The following is a 24,793-nucleotide window of genomic DNA, read 5'->3' on the forward strand; positions in this document are numbered from 1 at the left end:
TCTTTCAGCAGTTAATTATTATGGTTGATAATACTTTGCAGTGTGCAAAGAGAAGCATGGTAACATCAGCTGGCCACCAAAAGTTGCAATATTTCCCCCCATACAGCCAAAGCTCTGCTGGAAGTATAACCTCGTGATAACCCAAAACACTAAGCTTTGTAAATTCCATCCACTTTAACTGGAAGGTGCTTGTCTCCTCAGTGACAAGATGAACATAAGAGCTGTGAAGCAGCAGAGGTGAAAGGCCCATCAGGAACTACTTAATACAAATACTTGGAACGCAAGTTGATTTATGTAAGACAAAGAGCTCAGAAAGATCACCTGCAATCTACATGAGAACCACAGGACAGACAGTTTCTCTCTAAATATCTGACAATAATATTAGTTGAAAGCAAGAGAACGTGAATGGAAAAGACTTTGATCTTTTTTAAGGTTCAGAATGATCATGTACGAGTTTTGCAGGGCCTTAGCTTCATAATTTGATAATTACTTTTATACTGATTCAGTAATAAAGCAACACATTACCAGATAAAAATACCTGTGAAACAGATAACACTCCTTGACATTTTAAAAAATAAATTAAACCAAGATCAGAGTTAAAAATCAAATCAAATTCTGTCCTAAGAGACAAAACAACTAACTTCATGAATCAACAGGCAAAGACTGAATAGTCTGGTTAAGTTTTTGCTTTCAGACTTCTTCATAGCAATGACAGAGTGGATTTGGTTTACACAGAAAAATCAGTGTAACAGTAAAGACAAGCAAACTGGAAAATTCTGTGACATGTGAATTCAGTATTTTTCTTTGTTTTTCTTCTTCATTAATGTATTTGAAAAGAACTATACACTTACCATTGACATGCAAATTTCTCGCTGTCTATCTCTACTATTCCTGGAGGTGGAGCAACATGTGGTGCTGTCCTAGAGGCTGTAGAGAACATGGAGAGAAAAAACAAACAACAAAACTTGCTGGAATGTTTTTGTCCTCCTGAATGAAGCACTTTATGACAACCACAGGTACATGTTTGTAAGTAAGGATGTCTCCAGCTAAGGCAAGTCACAAAGGTGCCCACTGCAGACTACAGAGCTGCACTACAGTTTACCAAAGTGAAGCAGGGCTTGCCAGGGCCAGAGTCATTGCTGAAGTGCAATCACCAGGAGTGCACCTAGTGAACGGCTGCTTCCAGATCCATGATCGTCATCTCAGCACTTTACAGTACTGAGCATGATTTTAAAGTGGCACAGTACTCCACCAAACCAGGCACAAATATACAGCAATTATTTTTCCAGCTCTTAAGTGGATGCAAATATAATGCAAAGGATCTTGTAGCAATGCCACATCAGTTCATCCTATTCACTCTGATTCACCCCCTCAGTTACATTCTCTCCCAGCCATTTTTTGCTGTGGTATCTACACCTATTCCAAAAACAGCATGCTTAGACATGCCAACCAGTCTGCTCCAATGGTTGTTTCTCAGTAACTTTCTAAGAATAGTTACAATTTGGTTCACATAACAAGAAACTGTTTAGAACCTTAAAGAGTGTGTTTATCTCATCTCTGCAATTCTACCAAATACTTTATGTTACTGCCCAATAATACCCAGTGTAAAAAATAACATAAAATGGACCTCTACTTCTCTGAAAATTGTGGGAACAATCTAGAATAGATACTTTTTCTTTCCAGTGAACAAGTTAAAATAAGCAATGTGTGTCACTTTCAGAGAATTTTCAGATTAGCAACTGAAAAACATTAAAATTCTTTCAGAGCTTGTTTCACAACAGTTTTGGCTAACATAGCTTTGGCTAACATAGTGTATTTTCTTCATGAGTGTTTGAAAAAGGTATATGTTATGCACAACGTTACACTTATTTATGCAAACTAATCAGAAATCTAGAGAAGATAAAAATAATAGATCATATGGGAAATTTTATACAACAGTGTGTTCTCTTGCAGTGATACTCACCTGGGACACCTGTTGCATGAGCCTGTGAAGAACCATGATCCATTACCTGTGGTCTGACATCAAGTATTCCTTGCTGGCTAACACACTGATGTTCAATGAGCTTTACAGCAGTAAGAGCATCAGGTCCAAACATCTGGATGTCCATAGAAACCAGACATACTAATGTATCTAAAGTATTGAATGTAAAACCAACAATGACATTAGGACAACAAGACAAATGTTGTTGGAACATACTGATTTGCTTTAAAATTGCCATGTGCTGAAAGGGAACAAGTCTTTGCATGCTTCTGTAGGGTTTTTTTCGTTTTTTTTAAACACATTTTGTGGCATTAAAAAAAAATTTAGAATTTTTAGCATCATCAATTCCTTGAGGACACAATGAATAGATTTAGAAAATTCCATCCCCATGCTGTGTACTCTCACACACACACAGGCAAGCCACATTTTTAAGAATATGTCATGGTCAGTAGTTAAGTCTTTTTTCTTACTTAAGCGAGAGAAGAAATAGATTTTGCTTCTCCCTTACCTATGCTCTTCTCTACTTTAGCAATCTTTGAGCAGGCCACTTCTCCCATTTCTGTGAGCATGTATAGCACCTCAAGTGCTGAGATTACAAGCAGCACATCTGGTAGTGTGAGATGACATATGATCTCTTTATAGGATTCTTGATCCACATATTCACAAATTAAGACACCATTATCTTCAGCCTTACAAAGATTTGCCAAGATTTCCATGCCTGAAGAACAAATACAAAATAGTTTTAAACAGCAATAATTATAATTCTGATACAAAACCAAGAATAGCTAGAGATCTTACCTCTCATTTTTAAAAATCTATCCCTTGACATGAGGCATTTTGTAACAGTGTGGAACATTAGATGAGTAGTTTTAAAATCAACAGGATCCAAAAGAAGCTGAGGAGAAAGAAAAAGAATTACTAACACTATCCACATAGTGCTAATGGCTCAAATACTCAATTTGCTTATCAAAATATAAGGCTCAGAAGGGTTTAAGTGCAGTATACATAAATTTCACTCATGTTCATAAAAACTGAACCATGTGAGGTTTTGATTGTACCTAGCATTTTGAGTCCCCTCCTTTTTTTCTGCTCTGAAGCAGCAATCTAATTTATACTTTCCAGTGCTCAGAATAAGGAAAATAACTTTCTTATCAGGCAGTCAACAGTATACACAAACGGATTCTAATACCCAACAAAGACCAGAACTTGAATAACAAAAAGTACTCCTTCCCAGATGCTATCCCAGTCATACTTCTTGTTTCTACTTCTGCTTCTCAACTAGAGATCCCAGACATAAGTAAAATTCTTTCTCACTCCAAAGTTAAGTTTGGTACATGGCAAATGAAAAACGTCATCTTTTCTTTCAATATTTAATAGTGGACCAATACTTCTAATCTTATTCTCAGCTAGTATCCATTTTACTTAAATTTATATGCCATATTTAAAATATAAGGACTATCTGAATATACTTCTGCTAAAAATCCATAAATCCATATAATTTTCTGCACAATAACATTCAAACATCTCTCTCAAAAAAAAAAAAAAAAGAAAAAAAGAAAAGATGCCTCACATGATTCTGGCAGCACACTCAGAGGCCTATGACTAGTTTACACAAAGTACAGTATACAGGACATAAAATCCTATAAAACTCTCTTTCTTAAACACACTGTTTTGAAGTTATGACTAAAGGTTTATAAAGTGAAGAAGCAAGCATATAGACTGCAGAACTTAACAAATTCCTTTCTTCTCTTTGGGAAACTAAACTGAAAATTATACTTTATGAATACCTTCTTATGTCCCTACATCATCAGTCTTCTTCATGTGATTCTATTTTAGCAAACGGACACATACAGTCGTATTTTAGTTTTGGCCCTGAACACTTGCTTTTAAAATGCTGATTACAAATTTAGAGAATAATTTATTTCCTTCTCCACCCAATGATAAAAAAAAATTAATTGACACTACTGCTTTTATCAATTTATATCTGAATTTTTCTGTTTGAAAGCACATTACCTCTGCTGCAATATTTCCCAGTGTGTCAAGCCCCAACTGCCGTAGAGAAATAAAGTGACTGTGAGCAGAGAGTAGCAGGAACCGAAGACAAGTACGATTAGCTGCCAGAAGTTTAACATTTCCCTCTTCAAAAGAAAGATTTCGTAAAATCACTGCTATCTGAAGTACCCGCTGCCCTTCAATATCATTAATGCCCAATTTGCGAGGTGGATGAAATAAGGATTCCCAAATCCATTCTTCTGATGGAATATCTATGAAGTAAATAAATATATATTAGTCCTTCCTTTGCTCGATTTACCAACATGCATGTATTAAGATTAGTCAAGATGTCTCACCTTGAGATTTGCTTCTGTCAGAAATTAGATCACGAACTTCAATATCCTCAACAATATCCTTCCAAAACTGAAGAAAGAATTAAAAATACTTAATTTCTAGGGGCTATTTCTTAAAATATTAATTACTTGTACTACTATTATGTTAAAATATCAAAATAATATTAAAATAATTGTTCTTTAAAATTTCCTAGTACCTTGATTCATCTGATAGTAACCAGAAGTGATGATAGGCAAGACGTTCAGTACTTTATATAAAGAAATTTTTCCCTTCAAGCACCAGAAGTATGCAGTCATGATCAACCAACACTATCAGAGAGGTGCTTTGCTGAAGCACATGCTGCAACTATGGGGCAGTTTTCCATATATCATTAGAAATACAGCAATTCCAAGTGGAAAAAAAGTCCAGGTCATCCTCCTTCATCTCCTACAAACAGTGATTACCTAAGGCAGAATAAAGTGACTCCTCCCCACTCTCAACAGATCTTAAGACTCCTGCAAGAAGTTACTATTTGGAAAGACTTTTTAAAGCTGCTGCTCTGTTTCCTACTTCTTCATAACACACTAAAAAGAGAGAAACAACCACCACTATCACAAAAAACCTTTATGAATATAACCAAAGCAGAACACTTCAGCAGGCTGGAATTCAAATTACTTTACAAATTTATGGCCTGGTCTGTAAATGGTTGTTTTGTTGCTAGTCCTGTTGAAATTCAAGAGTTAATCAAGGAATTAAGTTTTGCAAACTAATAAAAATACATAGTGTGATGTATAATAATATAAAAATATATAATGATATATGCATTCTAATGTGTATATCTGAACAAAGATATAGACCTTCCTTTGACTAATAAAAATTTGTACATTTCTTTGACTCACTAATGAAATACCATTCCTCTTTTGACTATAATCACAGAATAAAACCACCAATAAATCTGGATAAAAAGGGGAGGATGGGAAGTACAACCAGCTGAACAGCAGGAGAAATTTTGCTATGCAAATGTAATTACTAAATTACAGCATTCATACCAAGCTTGACACTACTATTTTCTTGACAAATACAATACTACAGATTTTCTAAATTGGAAGGAAAAGAAATTTTCACTGCAATGTTGCTAAATGGCGTCCAAGTACTGTTTAGTAAAGAGGATTTACTTGCACAGAAAGGATTATTACCTCATTTTAGCAAAGACAAGAACAGCTAGAAAAAAATCTTAACTTCTTACTGTTTGTGACAAATAGATTTTTGTAATTAATACTGAAGCTATCACCAAGAGCCACAGAAGACAAAGGCATGCAGGCAAAATTCTGTTACAAGGGAGCAGGTGTAACATGACAATTTTTTTTCCCCCCCAAAGGAACAGCAAAAGTGGAAAGAAACAATGAAGCTTTCTGGGAATTAATTTGAAAAATACATAGCACAAAGGCAACAAAAAATCAGTCCAGCATCCCAAGCAGTTATTTATTCCCCACTATGAAGGACACCTGCAATCTAATACGACATATTAATAGAAATTAACAAGATGGTGCAAAAGAAATGGACTTTATCACTAGTTATTTATATATATATATATATATATATATATATATATATATATATATATATATATTTAAATCATGGACTGCTAATAGAAACAAAGCTAAAACCTGGAAGCAACCAAACAGACATCCAGATACTAAGATGTAATGGACAAAGGTAAAGAACTTGATTCACATTCACAATCTGACCACTGTCAGTACCCAAGCTCCTTTGGAAAAAAATGCAAAGGATTACACAGAATCCACTGCAAATAAGATCAACCAAATGACTGTCCATAAAAGCAATGGAGATGTGAGTCCACAAAACAAAATGCACCAATGGTATGATGACTTATTGTTCAAGAAAAATATGAGAGCAACTGGAGTCAGGTCAGCTTGACAGATTACAGAGAGAGACAAGGAAAGTGATGTTTGAAAAGTATTTCAGGTGTTTAAGTGCATAAGGATCTCTGCGCACTATCTGAGAAAGATTCAGAGGATAAATGCACAGTAAATAAAAAGAAAATTATATTTATAGAAAGAAGTTGGGCAACAAAATTTAAGAAATCACAAAATAAAGAAGAAAATCAGAGAAGTAAGTAAGACACAAGAACTGCATGTATGTGAATTTTGGAGCTCTACAGCTAGAGGAGGCCTCAAGTAGTCCAAGAACATGAAATGCAAATAATTTGACTGAAGTAAAAAGAGACAAATGGTGCATGAAGAAATGTAATGCAATTTCTCATGCACTACACATCAGACACTAAGTAGCTGCTGAAGACATGAAAGAAATACCTGGAAAAACAGCTAAATCTATCAGAAAATAAACATAGTATATAAACAAATCACTCTTGAAAGTGAACTATACTCACAAGTGGACCTTGGTAACATGAGGATATTCAAAGCTAAGTGAAACAGTCAAAATGGGAAAAGAGGAGAAAACATCTGAGCAGGATGCCATCAGAGCTTGGGGATGGGGACAACAAAACTAACAAGGAGACATACAAGATGACTGCCTAAATGCCAGTTGTTCCAATCCCTAAGTAAGGACACACAGTCATCCCTGCTCACTAGACATTTAAGCTTATTGGGAGTGCGAGGAAAAATCAAGAGGGGAGAATGCCACAAATTAACATAGCTGTAAGAGACAACAGCAGGTGCAACTTAAATAATACTCCAATTTGGACAATTAATGGAACAGATTCACTGACTAGTAAAACCATTTGATTCAGTTTAGAAGTAATTTATGTAAAAAGTGGGAAGATATGTATGTCCTGCTGCACTTAAGATAATGAAAAACATAAATTTTTCAAATAGTCTTATATAATGCAGTAAGGACTGGGGGGGAAGGGAAAGAAAAAAGAAAAGAAAGGTAATTGATTCCCTTGAAGTTTAGTATAAAGAAACACATTGCTTTTCATCTTTACCTTCAACTGACAGAACAGTGATACTGGAAGACACCACTAACACCAAAATGAACAAACAAAAAAATGAAGATTTAAAAAAAAAATAATAATATGAACGGTGAAAGGAGTAACTTACTTAATAGCTGTTCTTTTTTCTTAAAACTGCAAAAGCACATTTAAAAAAACCTAAAAACAAATACCAAAACCAGACACACAACATCTGTGCTGACAACCAAATATCTCTCTCCTACGTCAGGAAGCTCCCATGCTTCCCCCAACTTCTGTTTTGACATAGCCACAGCTGCAATACAAAATAAATTACTTCCAGTAGTAAGGTCAAACAAATGCTTGCAGTGAGATGCTCTGAAAAAATCTGAATTCCTGGCATTAGAGATACTTTTACATGCGATGTTAAGTTTTTCACATGCTTTCCGAGTATTTCTGCCATGCTGTCAGCAGTATTTCACTACAGAATGGTACTATATATGTTGTAATGTCTAAAAATAGATCTTGGAGAGCATCCAAGTTTTTTATTAGTAAACCTTATTGCAGTTACAGGAGTTCTACTTAAAACTTTGTTAAAACATTTATAAGAACCACCTGTCCTTATAACAATTACTTAAATTTATATAATCAATATGTAATACATTAGAATACTGTATAATTTCAGATGTTTACAAATCAAGACATGGTGCTTGTTGCTGCTCTAGATCAGCAACAGCCTGTGACAGCTTAGTGGGACATCAACACGTAAGTGCTAAGTGCTTCAAAAAAAACCAATCAACCAAATCTTGTGCCTTACTTACTTCTCTTACTATCCAACCCACTAACCAGCCCACAACCTACAGTACTTCTGGACATACTTCTTCAGTGGAAAAGGAAAATCTTGAAGATTGCGAAACATTAATTTTTACACTTAATTTTGGCATACTTGAATCTCATTTTCAAGTCCATATACTCACAAATATGAGAGCTTAGCTTTCTTGGTTTTAAGTTTACTTAGGAAATTTTGATTAGGCAATCTTTACACTGGTATTTCAACAATACTTATCAATTAACTAAAATTACTATGATCCAGCTTGTTCCCAAACTGAGTTACATAAACATAAAATAAAAGATAAATGGAGACAGCTCCCAACAAATATTGTTCTGTAATACTGGCAAGATATTTCAGTTTATAAAACAATTATGGAATTGAGCAGAAATCTGCCTTTATGAGGAACTCTGAAGATTATCTCTTCACATTTTTATTTAATAAAAAGCATAAGGTATCCAAATATATTTTAATCTAGCTTTCTTCTATTTTAGCCACATAAATCATCACTTGTAATTCAATTCAAGAAATCACATGTCATAGTCAATATGCTGAAATAGCCAATCTATTTCATCTATAATGCATGCTCTTATTCACCTAAAAAAGTTCATCTAGAATAAATAACCATTTGTACAAAGAAACTTTAGTTCTATTTTTACTTCATTTCACGACTTGCACAGTAGCTCATGCCCTCTAGTGGAAAGATTAAAAAAGCCTTCTGCAAAAATAAGTTAAAAAACTATTAAATACTATTAAAGTATTTCTCATAGCTTCTTATGCTGTGATCTTAATTTTTACAATTCAGAATGTTTCTTTACTGATCATCGCAGTTCAAAACGAAACCCACACAGCATTGTTGCCTCTTGGTAAATATGCCACCCAACATCCCTTTTCTTCACACACATTAGTTTCCTTATAAAAAGAAACATAGTAACTTTTGTTCATTTGCCTATACCTATTTTTTTTCTTAATACACTTCTTCCTACTCATCCCAACATTTTAAGACAACTGTGACATAGTGTCCTATTATATTTAAATCAAAGTAATGAAGTTGAGAGTAATTTTAAGGACATATGCTAGTGTATCTTAGAACTTTCAATCTTTTTAAAGGATTTGATATCCACCACACGCAGAACAAAATTATTTTAGTAATTTTTGATTTACCTTAACAAAATCTCTATCAGTTTTCTCCTTCCACTCTTCTCCAAATACAGCAGAAAATGATCCTAAAGCTTTAAGCACAAAAAGCATATTTTAGTAAAGTCTTTAAAAATGAACATTTTTTATTAATCCACAAACTAAATAAAGATTCAAGAACACTATAGACTCTTCCGGTGTTTCCTTTTGATCTTAAAAATACCGCACAAACTAGCTGAAATGTCTGCTGTCATTTAATTAACAGCTATTGCAAAATTACAGTGTAAATTGAAAGTAAGGAGTTCATAAGGAAAGGCCTAGTTTGTGAATCCTGTAAAAAAAAGAAAACAAACAACTTTTCCAGGAGAAAAACTTCTCCAGGGGAAACTTGTCCAGAGTTCTTTTCCAAGAATCAAGTTGACTGGTCTGTTTTCAGCCTCACATCAAGAACTGTTTTCCATGTGCACTGTGTAAGCACAAACACTACTGTAGTAATTAAACAAATTCCCACTCATGTTTTCTAAAAAATAGTAGTAAGATTTTGACAGTGCTCAATTCAAACTCAGTATTTAACCAAGACCAGTAATAGATGTTCTTGGCTGTTTGACTGAGCCACTACCACAGCTTTTGTAATCATCACTCCTTGAAAGCAGTTACGACTCAGTCAATCTGATTCAAATGCTGAATCAATCTAAAAATACTCTCTCTTGCAATAGTTCTGTAATGAACTAATAACACATTTCAGTTAAACATTTTGGTTCATGTTTTCTTATTTTGTACAAAATGCTACAAATCTCAATTCCAAGACCATATCAGCTTTCAATTCACAGAATCCAAACCAAGGCCTTATGCAGCTCTCCAAGCTGAATATACTATATAACCCCTTGGGGTTGCCCCATGACCTGCAATCCAACTGTCATCTTGAAGTTTAGGAGGGAACTGGAGGGAAGCTGATGACATGTTTTATTACCCTAAAAACACTATAAGTAATAACAATTATAAAACCTTAATTATAGACAAGAAAAATCTAAAACCTGTATTAAATTAAGTTAATCAGCTATTTTTTGTTGCCATCTAACATTACTCTGGTAGGATTTTCATAATGCCTGAATTTACTAACTAGAGAACTCATTTATTTCAGCATGAAACCTGGCAGATTTACCTTTATTATTTCTACTATGAAACCACATCAGTATTTCAAATTGAAGTTCCATGCTTCAAAAATAAGTAAATATACCCCTGCTGTTTCTTTCCCCCATTTGTCCCAATTAGTCCTCCTAATGCTGCTAGGACATTTCCCTGGATTTATCCAGAAGACACAATCATGTAATATAAAAATGAAGTTTTTCCCAGAAAATGAAAACAATGAGTTTATTACATGCTCATCATTACTCCCAGCTTTACCTCAAATATTTTTCAAAAAACACTAAACAGACAAGCTATGGAATAAACCTGTTCTTCAAGTTAAGAACTCCAGAAAACACTGTCTGTCCCCTACAACATAAAAAAAAATCCTTAAATAGCAATACATAATTCAATTAAATTATTTGCAAATTCCTAAATCAATATAAGTTTCACCAAGAGAACATGGGAGTGATGGTAACCTCAAAAATCTAGAGAGCAAGCATTCTGGAATCATACGGAGGACTAAGTTTCCCTTTAGCTTCCTTTCAAATATTTTCCTTTGAAAGTTCTTGTGCCTGGACTAGATGCAAACACTAAATGACCAAGTTCTAACCATATCTGAAGGACACTGAAAATTTGTAGAAAAAGCAAGAGAGAAGCTGGAGGACACTAATGCAATACTGGGGGGAAAACGGGAAAGCTACAAATCCTTATGTATAAATGCCAATTATTAAAAAAATCCAACTAAACCATATACAACGGCTAACACTGGTTCTTCCCCAGCATTTTAAATCAGAATCTTTGACATCCCATACTATGTTTGTGCTTACACATGAAAAGGAGATTTCTACTCAAACAGATATGATCGTCTACATTATCAGACTTAATTATGCTCGGCTGAAAAGGCTCATTTGAGCAATTTTTTCTGGAAGTTATTTCTGAATTTCAGTATTAAAAAACCAACCAACAACCAACCAACCAAAAAACCCCACAAAACCAAAAAACCCAACAAAACCAACCAACCAAACCACCCACAAACAAAAATGAAACCCAAATTCACAAACAAACAAACAAACATAAACAACAAAACATTAAAACCAAACCAAACTAAAAAAGCTCAATACATAAACATGGTAAATCCTTCCTCCTCACCACCCCAAGATAAAAGCTATGCTGTTATGATTTTACAATGGTTTAGGTTAATTTATGTTTTGCTCCTCTCTTGACAGGAGGCCATTAACAAGGAATTATTAGGCATGGAGGCATTTCTTTCACACTGAAAAAAATCTGAAGAATTTATCTGACATACTTTAGTATTTTGAAGGTATCAACTCTCATTTAAAATTTATGTGCTAGCATATTAAGTAATTCTGAAAAACTTAAAAAAGACTTTTCTCCCCTGAGTTCTATAACCTGAATTTCACTGCAGTTAAATGTGTAGTGAAGTATCAGGACAAAAATGTTAGCATGTCATTGTTTTCAGACTACCTTGACTTAAATTTTAAATATGCATTGCCATTAAAAAAGAATTACGGAAACTCAGCATGGTCCTACAAATTCAAAAGGAAACAGTAATACACTACAAAGAGATGGAAATCCAGTGCTGTAAATTTAGCATCCTGAACAACTGGACTTCACTATCAAAAAACTAATTCTTACATTTCACTAACCTGTTAAATAGATTTTTAAGATTTCTAACTTAAAAGGTATTTGTTACATCTGATAAAACCTGTAATCATAGACAAGATAAAGAGGAAAAACTAGATATATTGCTGTGAAGTAAGTTATTAACATTTTAATTATCATGAGTTGTGAAAGATGCTACAACAGGTATGGATGCTTTCTGTTGCAAAAATGTTGCTATATACTTACTGTCATCAAACACCCCAGCATTTGCAAGCAGTAAAGTGATGATTTTAGGGTCCTTTTCAAGCTGCATAACATGCTTGCTTTCATTTGAAAGAAGAGTACACACATTAATTGCAAAGTCCACTTCATTTGGGAGTCCAGATAACAGTGAAAGCACCAACTTATTATAGTCATTTGGTGAGTTTAAGTCCATAGACAGCCCATAGCTTTGACGAAGATAATCTAAAAAAAAAAAAACCACAATCAACAACATTTTCACAGCTACACTCAATCTTGAAATGATATATAAAGCAATATTACTGTAAGTAAGAATTTGGGAAAAGTTTGTTTATAAATTATTGCTGTTTTAAACAAGTTTTCACAGTATTCAATATATTTTTTGTCTGGCAAAAACATGGAACACATTTCATTTTGCTGTGTACCTTTCTAGTTACATATCAATTCTTCTGCCAGGTCCAGAATGCAACAATGTAGCATGTTCTCCCAAAGAAAAGCTTACAAAACAGAAGCTTTAATTAAAGCAGAATGGAATTGTAATAGAATTTGAAGTCAATTTCTACACAACAAACTACACTTCCATTCCACAAAGCCCACCAGCTTCTGATTTAAAGCTTAACTAATTGTAGGCTCAATTCAGGTATTTGACTCTGTGGAGAAATTAGAGATTGAAAGAAACACACTGCAAATTTTCAAGGTAATTTTTTTCAAGACGAGTAACTACACAGCTCTACTAATTAGCAAGGATAATATTTGTAAAGAGGAGAAATAGCTCATGGATTTTAATATTTGTTTTGTTCTGGTTCACAGTGGAAAGGTTTTGGAGTGTATTAAACTAATCATTTGACTGTCCTACAGATTTGACGGTTTTAATGCTATTGCAAATTTATCTATGCACTATTTCTGTAGCCTGTCAAAAAAAAAAAAACCAAACCAAAAATGCACCCACACACAAGAAGGAAACAGCACTTTCACACTCAAGAATTTACCTGACACACTGTGTTGCTGGTAGTTATAGGAAGTTGGAATTGCACCAATAGGAAGTTGTGGCTTTGGATTGCCTGGTTGTACCTCATCATCCTCCTCTCCAAAATGATGGACTTTTTCATACTTTTCTAGATAACTGAAATAAAATTATAAAAAAAAGTGGTTTTAGTGCAGCTAAATCTTTTATTCCAAAAGCAGAGCTTCCAAAGGAAGCAATCTAGAAACACAAAGATTTACTGGAAACAATAATCAAAATGCTGAAAAACAAATGCTGAGTCAGACTGACAACAGGTGACAGAGAAATGTAGATATGTGTAATTACTCCTTTATATACCAATTTTTTCACATTTTTCAAAAATGATACTTAGATAAATTGCATCAAATTGCTCCCCTTTGTGACTAAGCCTGTTTTTCCCAAATCAACTTTTGCTACTCAAAATAAGTCTGCAGGTGAAAGCATCATAAAAACTACTCTGTACTCTCTACCAATAGATATACAATACCAATACCAAGGTCAAGTCCAGAAAAAATACTTTTATCTTTTTGCCTTGTTTAAAGAGAAACTGTACACTAGGTCTTAACAACTACACAAGAGTAAGAGACTTCAGGGCAGCAATTCAGGAACTTGAGAGCCATAACTGCAGCTAGTAACCACTAGAAATCCCTTTGAACCCATTAAGAAAAAAAAAAGTTGATGTACTGTACAAAAATAGACTTTAAGCACAGAACCTATATATACAAAAAGTAAACAGTCAAGCAGCTTGATAAATTAATTACCTCAATGACAGTCAATTTAGTATTAGAAATGTAACTTACAGAACTTTCTACACTCCAGTATATAAAATCAATTTAAAATACCCACTGTAGCATTAACTTCACAGTGATATGTCGTTGAAAATCCTTCATGAAATTAAGTCAAGATCAAAGCTGCCTAAATATACAGATTTTAACTGTGCTGAAAAATGACAATACCAGGTCAATAAAATAATAATACTGTAAAATCAGAAAATAATTTAAAACATTTATATTTCACTTTGTATATGCTAAAATATTTACTATATGAGTAAGCTTTTGTATAATGTTTGTCAGTAGACACTGAAGTAATTAACTCATGGTAAATCAGAGAGATTTTAAGGAAATAGCATTCCCACTGACCTCTGAGGAATATTTCCCATTCATTAAATTAGTAATTATTTCATGAATTCATTATCAATGACATAACCATACCTTTAATGTGTTAGCAAACAATTTTTTCTTAAGAAAAGGGCACATTTCAGAAGAAATGAAAGACATCAGAGCTAATAAGGCAAATGATGCTGTACTGTATCACATGCAAATACCATTCATGTCTGACTAGAGTTCAGGATATTCCAAGTACTACATATGCTATTGTTACATGAACCACTGCTATAGTCCCCTCCCTATTACATAAACTCTTGAGTCAGTTAAGCAAAAATCTTCCCTGCAAGTCATTTGCTTTTAGCCTTTTTAAAAGACTAAAAAATTACACTTAAATATGGTTGCTTTTATCTTTAAACTAAAAATACTCATTTATGTGAGTTAAACTTCAACCAAGTATCTGTACAGAAAGTAAAACCTTCTAAAACCGTTTATCAGTTTTTAAAGTCATAGCTCAACCATGTTCTAAAATCTAAACCCTAAATTTTCTCTTCCCCTACATTTCCTTACCCTTTTATCCCACTTCTCTCTTTTAGCTTACATCTTATATCCAGATGAATCAAATCTTCAATCCAATCAATTTTAATTAACAGAGCCTGTGCATTTATGGTCAAGACCAGAAAGAGCAGTTGACCTTCCCTTTTTCTGTCCCATCACTCACTCTTCAGAGAGCTCATTCAGAAAAGTAGGAGGATTCTACATTGGCTTTCCAGGCATTTTTCAAACTGAGCAGGGGTCAGATGAATACTAGCTCTGGTGCAGGAGTACATAGCCAAGGATGCCACATGTACCGTTTCTACACTGGCAGAAGCTACACTGCTGTAGCTTGTCTAGTAAAAGCTGGGGCTAGAGCTAATTTCCTTGTATTTGCTGGTCTGAGTCAAAGCTTGAGCTTAAAACAGTTTCATTATTGAAATAAAATTTCATAGAAACATTTAATAAGATGAAGTAAAAATACCTTATCAGAAACACATATGGTACTCAATCTGCAAATTATTCTGGACTTGTCCATTCTACCAAGACTGAACATCTATTTAGGCATTAAAAAAAGTGCTGTATATATCATAAAATAATTCATGTTGTTCCATAGTGTTATATGGAGCATATACACTTAACCTTATGCTTTTTATTAAAGCCATATTCCAGGAAAGCTGAACAATACGAATATCCTAGATGTTCTCCTCTGTTACTATCCAATTTATTAAAATGTGTTAAAACAGTTCCACTGAAAATAGAAAATTTCAAAGTTCAAGAACTTACATCCTTTCTTCCCCCTCTGAAAAAAATTTAGGTACATATTAAAAGACCTCTGCAAACTAAAATGGTCATAATTTGTTCAGTATTGAAAACGGTCATAAAGTTCTCACAAATGTCTTATTAAGCATTTCACAAGAAACCAGGATTCAAATTACTTTTAAGTGATGATCTAATTTTTCCCCATGCCAGTGTAAGGATTGACTTCACTTTACTAAATTCTGAGCTCTTTACATTGTTATTCAATTTACTCAGGTTCTGCCTCTTCAAAGAAGAATCCTCCTTTCTTATCTCACCCCAAACTACCAAGTTTGACAAGGAAAAGTTGAAAACTTAACAAAATAAAGCCCTCAATAATCCCAAAGCCTCAATTACAAATGCTAAACCCTGCCTTCCTCCCACCCCATGGAAAACCCAAACCTCAGACCAAACAATCAGAAATACATTCCCCACCTCTAATACACTTTATTCTCTTTAAGATACTCCTAGTATTCAGGGAGGATGATGCACTATTTGTCAATCCATTGCGTGTGACAGCACTGTAATACTAAATTTCAACTATAATAACCAGACTGTAATAGACTCTTCAGTATGATTCCTTTATGCTACAAAAGTACCAACTGTTTACAGACAGCTATACAGACCTCAATCCTCCAAACATTCCTTTTGTTTCCTGTAGAGAGAATGCACAGCCTGGAATTTCAGTGTAGAGAAGAAGCTTTGTAAAATTAGCTTGTACAGGGGCTTTACTAGTCTTAAATTCTAATCTGAACAGTCTGGCATACAGCTACTATGTAAACAGCAGAGCAGTTCAGCATAAACACATGTCTTGCTCTAAATACACAAGAAATTTAAAAATAATAAACAGAGCTTTTCTATTACTGAAAAATAGTTGTGAAAATGCTCATATGTTATAATCAGTTGCAATGGCTAATTTCATGTTTCAAAACAACTTGGATCTGTAGTTATAAGCTAGAAAGGTATACTTTGGTCACAGAAAAAGCTTTTCAGGAATTCAAAGTGCTTCCTTAATTTCACAAAGTCACAGGCAGTATACATCAGCAATAACAGTTTTCTGAACTTCTCTTTTAGTTTCAATACCAACTGAACAATTAGATCCCAACAAAGAAAGATGCAGCTAGTATCTACAAAAAAGAATTAAAGCAACTAACTAAATTAAAGACCAGAATTTAATTACTAATGAAACAAACAATGTATACAGGATAGAAAAGTTTTTTTAAAAGTCTTTAAAAAAAGCCCATTTAAGTACTATGTTGAAGCCTTGGTGAAGATGGAATATTAAGGAATACTTCCTTCTGTACCCGTGTAGAAAGGTGCTCCACACTGTTAGCATGGCACCCTGAACTGGTGTTACCCATTGGACACATGAAACAAAATATTCAAGAAACTGAAATGCAATGAAACCCATTTACAACCACTCTTGGCTTTTCAGCTTGGATCACTCCTCTGTTCAGAGAGGTTTAGCTTAAATTAAATAAAGAAATAAATGGAAAAATAAATAAATCTTTTAAAAGCTACACACCCCAAACAAAACCAATACCATCACCACTCCCCAAAAACAACAAAACACACACACATAGCTCTGGTGAATAGCCAGGATATGCCAAGTACTGAAAAATAGGAAAATACGTGGGCAACCAGAGACAGACATATGCAGACCAGCTACTTTTTGAAGGGCAAGTAATTTCAATGTTTTCTGAAAACCTGAGTTACTTTCAGGATCTCTTGACTTGGAAATCAAAAGATCATATCTCTTTAAAAATCAAATTCATATTACTCATTCTGTTCCTCTGACAGCAATAAGTCACTTTGTTCCATTCAAGTCTGTGAGAAAAAAGTTCTCTGAAGAAGAGTAATATTTTTATCCATGTAAAATACTTATTTAGTAACAACACAGGGTTTTTTTCAGCCCAGTGATTTTTAGGCTTGTTTTCAGATATTTAGGAAAAAATACTAACAAAAAGAAGCCCACACTAGGTACATCTAGGGGCATGTATAATTTACTATAAACAGTAGCCCTGAATGGGCTTAGAGTATACTAGAAACTGGTTCATGTAACAGTATAAAACATCTGGCTCATTTGGATATTTTGGCTCCCTTTACCAGGAAACAATAAATGCACCAAAATATATATTAAGCTAATGTCTGGCAAAACACGACATGACCAATCACAGTCCAACTATCAGCTCCCTCCTCGCCTTTTTATTCAGCTGAAGAGCAAGCAGGTACAATTTCTACCACAGCTCTCCACATCACCTTTTTTGGAACTGTATTTCTAACAGCATTGCTAGTGGGAGACTGACAGCATGACCTTGCACCATTTCTGTTTGCCCATTATGATGCAAGACAGACACACTCTTCCTGCTCATTCACTTGTACTCCCTCTCCCTCTTTGCAATACTATTGACAACAACATCCTAGATAATCATGAGACAAAATCATGACTGTAATAAGGATTTCACACTATTGAAAATTCCAATTTGTATTACTTTAAGTGAGAAGTGTTGCATATAGTCTCTCTTTGCCCCTAATTCGACATGACTCTTGTTCTAAACTCAAAAGGACTAAGGAACCCATGACAAATCACGAACCTGTGGTGCCAATCAAAAGCTGCAACCTTTTCAAAAATACACCATCTTTATTAGAAAATCCATTGCAGTCCTACAGCTTGAATCTGTGCCTGATACAGCCACTGGAAAATCCAATCCATTTATGAAGCCTAATAGCAGGCAGTATTTTAATCCCATAGAAGGCTGTTTCTCAGCAAGGCCAAAGCTTTTAAACTTGACTCTGCTGCTGGCACACACTGTGGAGACTGGTGCCACACATTGAAATGAAAATCCTGCTTAGAACTTAACTGCTGCTTAACTTAAATGCTGCTGCTGCAGCTGCTCCAAGTAACATACCACTCATTTACTCATCTCATAGATGTTCACTTACTAAATTCCTGTCCCAAGAATTATTCTAAGTAGTTTCTGAAAATGGCAAACACAACAACTTGCTACATAGCTCTGCTCAAACTTTTAGTGTGCACCAACAAACTGCCTCAAATTTGATTTCATGTCTAAGTGTTTTGCCAGTGTCACCAGCAATCTTTTCAGGTTGGTTTTTTCCCCCCTGGCCCTGAGGGCACCACGAATTCCAATTCAACAGTTAAACCCAATTATTGTCAGAACTGATGCTTGCAGCTGAATCATTCAAAACCAACATTTGCATTTTCCATCTTCACCTTGTCTACCTCAGAAACTGACTATCTCACATAAGGCTTCCAGTGAAACATTGCACATGTGATTCTCAGCATTGTTTGTTTGAATTCTGGTTTGTTGTGACCACCTAAAAGGACAGACTGACAAATCAAGACTTTCAAGGCTGTACTTGGCCAGCATGCCAGACAAATATGAAACTCCAATAGCTGTGCTTTTCAAACACCTGGTGGAGTGTCCCACAGTGTGCATGCTGGATACTGTCCTAACCAGCCTGCACTGGCCTGTTTGGAATGAGGTCCCATGTGGGCCCATGAGACCATACACACCATACCAGGGGTTCTACCATCCAGCCTCCACCCTGACAGGTTCTGTCACACTTCAGGAGAACTGTGCAAACTCAGAAGGCCTTGTGCAGATTAAACAAGCCCGTTATACACAATCACATACAAACTATAATTGCATTTACATGGAATTTAAATATGTTAAACTTTAGTGCCACATTTTGTAACACAAGACTACATGATAGATGGTCCAATTTGGTTGGAATTTGGTTATAAAATTCTTATCCTACCAAGAAATCTTTGCAAACAGAGGAAACCCAAATACACGTCTTCATGAAGTTCTGAATCTTTTCCAAGGCAATCTTTGTTAATCTTTGTTGGAAGTAAGTGTAAAAGTTATAAGCATCAGCAACTCTCCAAGTTTCACTTTATTAGACATTACAAGAAGAAAAAGATTCAATGCTTCAAAGAAAAAAAATAAATCATTCAAGTTAATGAAAATACCTTGTTAGTATCTATAGGAACACTGAGAGGAAAGAAATTAAGATCCTATTTCATGTTTTCATACTTATAATGCTCCAGCTTAGAAGGGAAATAATAAAAGATATATTATCAGCTAACTAAAGTGCCTATGCTGGAGAGCAGTTTCAAAAGACTGAGGTGGCTGGAGGATGACATCAGTCTCTGAAGAAACTGCACTACCAGCAACTCCAACAGATTCTAGATAAATACACTGCTATGTAAAGCTTGTCTTAATTTATTTTTCAGTTTTATTTAAATGCAATCTACTTGTGATCCACAGCTGTGGTCCAGACTTCCTTTACAGGAGTAACTCTTCTACTGTATTCCCACTGCTTCCCAAAAACAATTCAAATACATCATCACCTCTTACTGCTTCAGTGGCTGTTTCATCAGACCCACTGGGCTTCACATCCAGGAATATCTGAGCTGTACAATTACTAACAGTATTAATTCTCCAATCTTTATCTTTTCAACAAAGGCAATTCCCAGACGTATTCCTCTTACTAATACTACAGTCACTCTGTTTCCATCAGGATGACAGCTCATCAAATTTCAAGTATAATTGCAGTCTGAGTTTAGCTCTTCAAGCAAAACATCAGAACCCTCTAGATTTGTTATTATTATCTCCATCACATTTTTACAAATTCTTGAGAAACCCCAAAGTTAATCTATTTAGAGAAATAATGTACAGAACTGTCTAGATTTCTCCACAGTGCCTGAACACAAGAGTATCTGAATGGCAAAGCTTCACTAATACAGATAGTACCACAACTTCAGAACTCCTGTAGGCCCATGCAGGAAATTTTAACTAAGCATTGTGTGGTGTGACCATAGCACAGCGACTGCACACAACATACTACTGCCCACACCAGTCACCTTATTTCAGACCATCACCCAAATCCCAAATACCAAGACATCAGGAAAGCCACTGTAACAATTTCAAGTATTCATGTATCCACTGCAAAGCTGGCAGCAATACAAATGAATACCTCTACACAGTAATATGTATTGTGACAGTAATAATAAAATTTTCAACTAAATACAGCTTCCGACATAGCATTAGTTATAAATAGCATGTCTTGTAAAACAGTCTGCACAGAATGCTAAAACATGCTCTCAGTCAACACTATTTAGGTCACTAAGTGAAGTATCAAGATAAATACTAAAATAAAAATAATTTGTTTATGTGGATTCCTTCACAAACCTATCCTAGGCCTGGGTGGTGTTTTGCCAACAGATGTGTTTATCTGGTAAGTGTATTTAACAGGAATATATTAAAAAAATATAAAACACATACTTAATTTAAATAAAAAATCAGAACAAAGTTATCACTCCTACACAACCTGGGAACTTAGAACACATTTAAAAGATGGAGGTTTCCATTAAGAAATAGTGGCTTATATTTTGTCAAATACCAAAGCTAAAAATCTATTAGATACTCCCCAGATCAGAATCAAGCAAAAGCACATTAAACACATTATAGACTTTGAACACCAGAGACTAATGACCACATGTTCTGAAAGTATGTCCTGAGACAAGCAACTACAAATATGAAGACATTTTAATGCAAATACACAAGTACACATTCAATGTATGTAATGTATGAAGCTGTGTAACTTTCATAATGGTGAACATGAATAGGTGTTAAACTGGCCTATATAAGTATCCTACAAATATTTAATTACTCTATGAATAAAAACTACACATATTATAAACAAGTATAGCTTCACCTGACCATTACTTCTCTTATTATTTAATTATTATGAAATTTAAATTGGAAAAGTACTTTTTGTGTGTGTGCGTTCAGGTAGCACAAAAGAAAGCGGAGAAAGAAACACTTGTTACAGCAACACAACATTCTACCAGAGCACAAACTGAAGAGCTGTTCTCACCAAACAGGAAATTTCTATGGCAATTCTGTCCTAGTTTTTTTTTTCCAAATTCAGGATGCAAGCTGGCCTTGTAGCACATATGATTAAGAAAGTGATTCCCTGTGGTTTTTTTTGTTTCACAGCTCCATTATCAAGCCAGTAGAGAGAGCCAGTATTTTTTCACAGGGACAGTTTACTTTCAGACTTTCTGGGACTTCTTTACTGTTTTCAGAGAAACCTCACTAGGGGGTTTTGTATGCAAGGAATAAATTCTTTAATTTTGTGCCTGATAAGCATTACACTGAAGTTATTTTCACAACGATAATGCCCTGAATTTATCCCATCAAGAATTCCCAATTCTTTGACTTTCTCTCAAACCCTTATAAATAACACAGCTCGCTATATTATCACAGACACTAATAGTTAGTTACCTTGTCTTGCCTATGCAGAATAAATTTATCCTGCAAAGGCATAATCTGGCAAAATGCCGTAACACATGAACAAAATACATATCACATGCTTACAATTAAATTACACACTTTCTCAGAACACTTTGCTAAACTGGAATCTGGCTCATCTGCAAAGACTTGAACACTCCTTTTCAACCACAAATACTTATCTTGCACATTTTTGAATTTAGGAAGTTTATACACTTTTCAAACTGCAGTAATAAGAAAAAATACTCTTTGAACTTGAGAATAATTAAAATTATTAAAAATCTGTAACACCTCATATTTTAAAATATTAAAAAGATTTAATTTTTTAAAATAATTGAAATTATTAAAAATCTGTAACGTCAAATATTTGTGTACTTCACTAAGTCTGCCAATAGAAATGCTGCTTATGGATATTAATCAAACACCACTTACAAAAAACATGTCAGCTGTTTCTAGGATGAGGTATGGAAGTCCAGACTATACACAGTCAAAGTACTATCTTAATTATTGGAAAATGGCCCTTTCCCCCTGGCCTATTATTAATCCATACTCTTTGCTGCATTCTGGCAGTGCTTTGACAAGAAGGGCCAAGAGGTTCCCGTAGCAAGCCTGGTAATTAGAAGGATATTATACATGAGTACAATAATTGTAGATCTAAATCTCTTGAAAACAGCAGTCTAGAAATAGCTTTTCTAGATTTTGGCAATTGCTCTAGCCACCATGGTAAACATTTCCACAATACTTCTTTCAGTGTTATTCAACAGTTACTAAGAAAATCCCAGAACCATAAAACAGAGAATAAAAATATAGAATTTACTGATTCCTAATGCTTGTAGTCTGTTTCTTAAACTTATTGAGTCTACAAGCATTTATTAAAAACTTATAGCCATGCCATTTTATCACTTCACACAGCTATCTGTAATTTCACCATTACTTTCTGCACAGATTTGGCAACTTTAACAGTTGCACTTTTCTGCCTTCATCACAAACCAGTCTTTTCCTGCAATTACATTTATTTACAATTTCTCTGCCAAACTGTATTCCCTGCTCTGACCACATAATCAAAGTACATGTACGAGTTTACATGTCCTTATTTATGTGGTAAATCAAACAAAATACCAACATTAATTAATTGCTGAACATTCTACCAGGGATTAAATATTCATTAAAAAAAAAAGAATGGAATAAAAAAAAAATCTGAATAAGAGGATACTGCTGGGATTCTGCACACTAGGAACATAAATTCTTTAAGTGCAGGTGGAGAGGAAAAAGCTTGGGAGCAACTACTTTCTTTGTCTCAAAATCTTCCCAGAAATCAGTTTGTAAAAACGAATGCAATTGGACCTTCCTAAAAATACTCAACCTAAAAATATCTGTATGTTTCAAATAAATACCAACCTACCCACATGGAAAGTAAAATAATAATAACGACTAAACTTACATTTTTTGATTACCTAACAATATGCAGTTATATGGTTTAAAGTATCCCAGTGCATTTTGAGAATGCAGCCAGGTGCAAATTTAGAAATGATGATAAAGAGGTAACGTATCGATTTAGCTGTCGAAAGCTGTAGAGGCTACACATCTATACCAGTAAAATCAACAGTGCTGTGAGCATTCCTGTGCATGGTAATGAATTGCCTGCACCACTAAACTGTTAAAGAAGTGCTCGAAACAACCAATTAGCATTCTTTCAAGCAATTTGAAGGTACCATTCAGAGAGCCATCCTTGGTATAGGGACCATTCCCAGAAGTAACTTTGGATATAAAGACCCTGTTTTGGGACTAGGACTACGGGCGTGAGCCATGTTATGTCAATTAGCCTGAGACACACTTAATTCACTAATATAGATATAGCCAGAGAATCACTGAATGCTACACAGATGGCCTCTAGCTTAACACTAATTCTGATAAAGCATGAGGAAAGCGAATGACAGATGAAGTGTCACTCCTTCAGAAAACATTTTACAATAACCAACACCATAATCATGAAGAATTTATAAGCATTTTCTTTTTGTTTTTTATAACTGCAATGTAAAGCCATTAGAATATATACAAAGATAAAAGAAAGACAACAAATAGGCATGATGAATACAGATACAGCCCAAAGATCAGATTTCCTGTTGGAAAATATTCATCTCCGTCACTGAAGATAATCATTGCAAATTGCTTTAAAGGCAGAAGGAAGAGAATTTTGGAGTATTAGAATGAAAAAAATAAACCAACAGCTCTACTTTTAACAACTTACAAATCTAACAAATTACTTAATGAGAAGGCTGTTGTGAAATACATAATAAAACCACTCAAACTCTAATGTTATATAAAACAGATACAGATACTAAAAATGTGTCGAGCACATTGGATGAGAAATTCTTCTTTTATAGGAAGGCTAAAAAAGAACACCTCAGTATCAACTGTGTTCAGGTATTAAGTATCAGAAAATGCCTGGAGTATGTATAGTCCCTGCTGGTGGTCTGGGGTTTAGAGGAGATAAAACCTGATCCTCCACTGTGGATTACCCAGCCTTTTCAAATACTGCGTAAACCCAGTAAGGCTTATTGTATTTCTAGTATTTTGAATGGAAATAACTTCTGGGAAGATAAATGCCCTGCAATAAACATACTGTGTACTTTTTCAAGAGACACAGGTTAGGGACTTCTAAGACTGAAGGAAGTTCATTATGGTTAAAGCAACAAAGTCACATGGTATCTGTATTAAGCAATATATGTATGTAATATATGCATGTAAACAAACATTTTCCTAAATAATCATCCAGATGTTATTCTTTCTTACCTCAGAGCCTTCTACACTCCACATAAATTTGAATAGTTCTGAAGGCTACC

General features: G+C 34.5%; 1 protein-coding gene across 1 annotated transcript in view; it reads right to left on the reverse strand.

Annotated features, from left to right (window-relative positions):
• Nucleotides 1-24,793, reverse strand: part of ARID2 (AT-rich interaction domain 2) — a 91,440-nt gene that overhangs the window by 25,500 nt on the left and 41,147 nt on the right. The window contains exons 4-12 of the mRNA XM_066550277.1: nt 13,182-13,315; nt 12,199-12,417; nt 9,229-9,296; nt 4,330-4,396; nt 3,995-4,245; nt 2,780-2,876; nt 2,490-2,699; nt 1,964-2,131; nt 852-927 (exon numbers count right to left, since the gene is read on the reverse strand). Coding sequence (XP_066406374.1) covers nt 852-927; nt 1,964-2,131; nt 2,490-2,699; nt 2,780-2,876; nt 3,995-4,245; nt 4,330-4,396; nt 9,229-9,296; nt 12,199-12,417; nt 13,182-13,315 — 1,290 coding nt within the window. The remainder of the gene's footprint in view (nt 1-851; nt 928-1,963; nt 2,132-2,489; nt 2,700-2,779; nt 2,877-3,994; nt 4,246-4,329; nt 4,397-9,228; nt 9,297-12,198; nt 12,418-13,181; nt 13,316-24,793) is intronic.

This window comes from Molothrus aeneus, chromosome 5 (assembly GCF_037042795.1).
Source record: "Molothrus aeneus isolate 106 chromosome 5, BPBGC_Maene_1.0, whole genome shotgun sequence".
Lineage (NCBI taxonomy): Eukaryota > Metazoa > Chordata > Aves > Passeriformes > Icteridae > Molothrus > Molothrus aeneus.